The sequence below is a fragment of the Acanthamoeba castellanii genome (genome assembly GCF_000313135.1).
Source record: "Acanthamoeba castellanii str. Neff unplaced genomic scaffold scf7180000084665, whole genome shotgun sequence".
NCBI lineage: Eukaryota > Discosea > Longamoebia > Acanthamoebidae > Acanthamoeba > Acanthamoeba castellanii.
The window spans coordinates 1-4,634 of record NW_004457412.1 but is presented as its reverse complement, the minus strand read 5'-3'; the positions used below and the strand labels follow the sequence as shown (position 1 = coordinate 4,634).

Genomic DNA, 4,634 nt, shown 5'->3' with positions numbered 1-4,634 from the left:
TCTCTCGAGTTCTGTTCTGCCTCTTCGGCGAACACTTTTGGCTGAAGCGCAGGCAAACATAAAGTCGATCGCCTGCGGTCACAATCTCAGTATTATTTTCAACCCAGACAATCAAGATGGAAGCTGGATCGGAATGGGTGGACATGAACGCGGATTCGGAGGAGGAAGTGGAATGGGATGAGCAGGAGGACCTTCTTGAAAGATCGGAGGTCAACGGCGATCTGTTTGCCGACACAACGACGTCATCTTCTGCCGCGCCCCCGCCGCCCCCTCCTCAGCAACAGAGGAGCCTCTTCTCCAAGGTACCCCACCGTTCAACATGCCCTTCGCCTGCAATCAATCAAAATCACATCACGTTCTAATAATCCATCCATACAGATGAGGAAGAGGAAAGTACGCAAGGCAAACACGAACGTTATCTCGGTCAAGCTCGGCACCCTGACCCAGGACGTCCCCGTCGCCACCGGTACGCCACCAAAGCTTCTTCTTCTTCTTCTACAATGGCCGACGCCCTTCTGACGTCTCGGTTTTGTCGTGTAGGCGACCCTGTCTTCTGCGCCAAGTGCCAGGCGGCACTCTCGGCCATCGACGTGGCCAAGATGGCAAGCGAAGGCAAGGACAAGGAGAAGAGCACGCCCGTCTGGCATTGTCTCTTCTGCGGCACCAACAACGAGCTCAACCTCGACGAAGAGGAGGTACGTACCACATTGCCCTTCAATGTGCAGCTGCGAGCCCTCTTGGCTTCAGCAGGCCTTGTCGCTCACGATCTTTATGTAGATGCCGGGAGAGGAGTCGGTCGACTACATTCTTGAGCCTCCCAACGAAGCCGTCTCCCGCGGTTCATCGTCCAGCGAGAAGCAGCTCATCTTCTGCATCGACATCTCTGGCAGCATGTACGTCTTGCTCCACCCACCACCGACCGCTGATTTGTTTCACTCTGTGTGTGTGATTGACGCTTTGTGTGTGGCGCCTACTCAGGTGCGTGACCACGGAGATCGAGGGCAAGCACGAGCTCAAGGGCGCCGAGGCTCGCAAGCGCCTCGAGTCACTCAACACCGAAAGGGCAGACCAGTGGGCTCCGCGTGAGAAGCGTAACGTTACCTACGTGAGCCGTCTCCAGTCTGTTCAGGCCGCCGTCGACGCCCAGCTCGCGCAGATGGAGCAGGAACAGCCTTCGCGTCGCGTAGGACTTGGTACGTTCACAACTCCAACTCGGCACCATCAACACAACAGACAGTGTCGCTGACCTGCGCTTTCGTGCAGTGACGTTCAATGGCGAGGTAACGGTGGTTGGCGACGGCTACCAGCCGCCTGTCACGATTACAGGCGACAAACTGGACGACTACGACCAGCTGCTTCAGCTGGGCAAGTCGCAGTCGCCTGGCGCCCCCATCAGCAAGGCTAAGAAGGCCCTCTCCTCCAAGCTCTTTGCCCTCGAGGAGACCGGACCCACCGCGCTTGGGCCTGCTCTCCTCGTGTGCGTTGGCATGGCCTCGCAGAATCCTGGCTCAGAGGTAACGTGGAGCACTTCACATGTGTTTCGTGTTTGTGTTCGGCTGGCCCAGCGAAAAACAACGAACTGACCGTAACGTTCTACAACGACAGATTGTGGTGTGCACCGATGGCCTGTCCAACGTGGGACTTGGTCAGTTGGATGACATCAACACCGAGGAGAAGAAGAGGGCGTCCGAGCGCTTCTATGAACAGATTGGGTACGCTATGTGGCCACGGATGGGCAACCACAGCTTGCACACACACACACACACGTACTGATCCTACCATGTGCTCGGTGAACAGAGACTTTGCAGTGCTGCACGGTGTCACCATCTCCATTATCGGTATCAAGGGGCAGGACTGCCGCATGGAGCAGCTCGGCGCTCTCTCCGAGAAGACCAACGGAGGCGTCAACATCGTCGGTGCGTAGGGCCGCTGCACTCATGACTCAGGACTGTACAGCTAACTGACACAACATGTCTTGAATCTGCAGATCCTCTCCGTATCACGCAGGAGTTCTCGTCGATCCTGTCGCAGCCCATCATCGCCACCAACGTGGGCGTGAAGCTGATCCTCCACAAGGGCCTCTTTGTCCGCGCTGAGGACGGTGAAGACGAAAAGGAGCAGTCCACCACGAAGGACAGCTTCATCACGCGCGATGTGGGTAACGTCACCACCGAGAGCGCCTTACCTTTGAGTTTGGCGTGCGCCCCATCGAAGAGGCCAAGGCCCTGGGCATCGATCTTGAGCTGAGCGCTCTGCCCTTCCAGCTTCAGGTACGCAGCAACAGCCCACTTCACTCCAAGTACTTGTATTGGTGTACCAGCAGGTGCTGAGAGTAGAGTCTAACTCGTTTTCTTATGCGCGCGGCGTGCAGATCCGCTACACGAAGCTCGACGGCATGAAGTGCATCCGCATCATCTCGCGGGAGCAGAAGGCCACCCGCGACAGGGAGCAGGCCGAGTTGGCCGCCAACGTCGACGTGCTGGGTCTCAACGCCGTGCAGAAGTCGGCCAAGATCGCACAGAAGGGCGAGTACACCGCTGGTATGGTTCCCGCTTGCTCGTTCGTGCCGACTGTGATCGTTATTGGCCCCTAACCACGCCCGTCTCGTTTGCTTTATTGCAGCTCGCCTGGAGAACTTCACGCACACCAAGTTGATGAGGAAGGTGGCCATGGGCTCGGAGGATAAGAAGCAGAAGTTTGCGGCGTGGGGCAGCAAGCAGAGAGTCCTGGAGTCGGAGCTCAAGAGCGTGAAGGTGCGCGAGCTGGACGAGGGCCTGGCGCTCTCCGACGACGACGAGGATGACGACGTGTTCGAAGAGGATCAGGCCGAGAAGCGCAAGGCCAAGAAGGTCGTCAAGGAGCAGGCGCGCAAGGAGAGGCGAGGCGACGAGACCGCCAAGGTTCTCTGGGCCTTCCGCTCGAAGAGGAACAAGTAGAGAGGAACACCACTACTCGTTCTGCCTGCACACCAGGACGTATGTAACAACTCAGGTTGTGCCTTCGCACTATAAACCGGCGCATCCGTCGAAGCACAACAAACCAAAGAAGAAGGTGGACAGGGAGTAGAGTTGATGTTGATCGTTCAATCAAGCTGGTTGTGACAACGCAAGGATTGGGGGCTCACTGGAACTTGGTGTGGCTCTTCTCCGGTAGCGGCGCGGCAGCTTCGGCGGCCTGCTGCCGGCTGGCCAGATTCTTGGCCACCTTCGGGTCAAACGCTCCACCGCTGTTACGTGCATCGTGATGGCGCACACACCACACAAACAATCGTCATCAGCAAGAAGAGAGAGTGAGAGAAGGAGAGAAGAAGAGAGAAGAGGATTAGGGTACCTTCTCTTCTTCTTGCGCGAGGGCACCTCTGTAACCTCATCAGTGTCATCCTCGGCGGGCGCGGCGGGAGGAGCGGGAGCGGCCTTCACGGGCTGCGCGGCAGCCGCGGCCTTTCGCTTGTTGTTGGCCGCGGGGCTGGCCGTCCCCTTCTTGGCAGCAGCCGGGCTCGGCGCCTGCTTCTTCGCGGGGCTGGCCGTTGCCTTCTTCGTAGGTTGGGCCGGGCTGGACGCGGGCTCCTTGGTCGGCACGACGTCCATCTTGTTGGCATCGGCCGCGGCGGCGGCGGCAGGATTAGCGGCAGTCTTGCCGCGGCTTCGCCTCCTCTTCTTGGCGGGGGTGGTGGCCTTGGCCTCCTGCGTGGTGGTCTCCGAGACCGTTTCCGCCTCGGCCTGCGGCGCAAGGTCGGCCTTGGCCTGCTGGATGGCATCGGCCTTGAGGGTCGCAGGTGCGACTGCGGCGGCGGCCGTGTTGGTCGTCTTTGTTGTCGTCGTCGTCGTCGTCGCAGTCGTGGCGGTGGTCTCCTCCTTGGCTCCCTCAATTTGGCCCGACTTTCGCTTCTTCCTCAGCCGCTTCTTCTGCGCCGACGTCAGTTGAGCTTCGCCAGCGGTAGCCGCAGTGGGAGTGGTTGGTGTGGTGGTGGCGGTCGTCGTCGACACCGTTGGCGTGCTGGGGCCCGTAGCATCCTCCGGCGAAGGCTTCGCTGGTGTCGTTGTCACAGTCTTAGCGGCGGGAGTCTCGGGCTTGGCCTTGGCCGGGGTGATAGAGGGCTTGGCCTTGGCAGGAGTGGCGGGCTTGGTCTTGGCAGGAGTGGCAGGCTTGGCCTTGACCGGGGTGATAGAGGGCTTGGCCTCGGCCTTAGCTGGAGTGGCGGGCTTGGCCTTGGCGGCGGGCTTGGCCTCAGCGGCCTTGGCGGGCGTGGCTGGCTTGGCATCGGTCTTCTTCACCTCCGTCGCCTTCTCTTCCACGAAGAAGTCGTCTTCCTCTTCGTTCTCTTGCTCCTCTTCGCCGTTCTCGGCAGTGGCCTCGTCTTCATTCTTTTTCGTCGTGGCGGCCTCATCCACCTCCTCCTCTTCTTTCTCTTCGCCTTCCGCTTCCGCGGCGGCTTCGGTCTGTTCTGCGCCCTCGAGCTCGCCCTCGGCTTCGCTTTCCTCGGTGAGAGCCTCGCCCTTGTCCTTCTTCTCCTGGACGTAGGCCTGCACCCGCTTCTTGATCTCGTTCCGCTTCTCGAGCACCTTGGGGTCGGTCATTTCCTTCACGATCGAGATGTACTTCTCGTTGCGCGGGAAATACTGTGCGGCCAGACA

At 59.6% G+C, this 4,634-nt stretch overlaps 2 protein-coding genes across 2 annotated transcripts; one reads left to right on the top strand and one right to left on the bottom strand.

Annotated features, from left to right (window-relative positions):
• Positions 1–116: 116 nt before the first annotated feature.
• Positions 117–2,936, top strand: ACA1_347020 (Sec23/Sec24 trunk domain containing protein; the record flags this gene model as incomplete). Its single annotated transcript, XM_004338191.1, is given in 12 exon segments — positions 117–302; positions 379–466; positions 541–695; positions 778–893; positions 979–1,193; positions 1,264–1,514; positions 1,606–1,712; positions 1,798–1,916; positions 1,988–2,158; positions 2,176–2,270; positions 2,372–2,540; positions 2,623–2,936. 12 exon segments carry the CDS (start codon positions 117–119, stop codon positions 2,934–2,936), a joined length of 1,986 nt encoding a protein of 661 aa, XP_004338239.1.
• Positions 2,937–3,120: 184 nt separating this feature from the next.
• ACA1_347010 (uncharacterized protein) lies at positions 3,121–4,577 on the bottom strand (the record flags this gene model as incomplete). The annotated part of the gene is made up of 2 exons (XM_004338190.1): positions 3,121–3,226; positions 3,331–4,577. The coding sequence occupies 2 exons, from the start codon at positions 4,575–4,577 to the stop codon at positions 3,121–3,123; spliced, it is 1,353 nt and encodes a 450-aa protein (XP_004338238.1).
• Between the last annotated feature and the right edge of the window lie 57 nt (positions 4,578–4,634).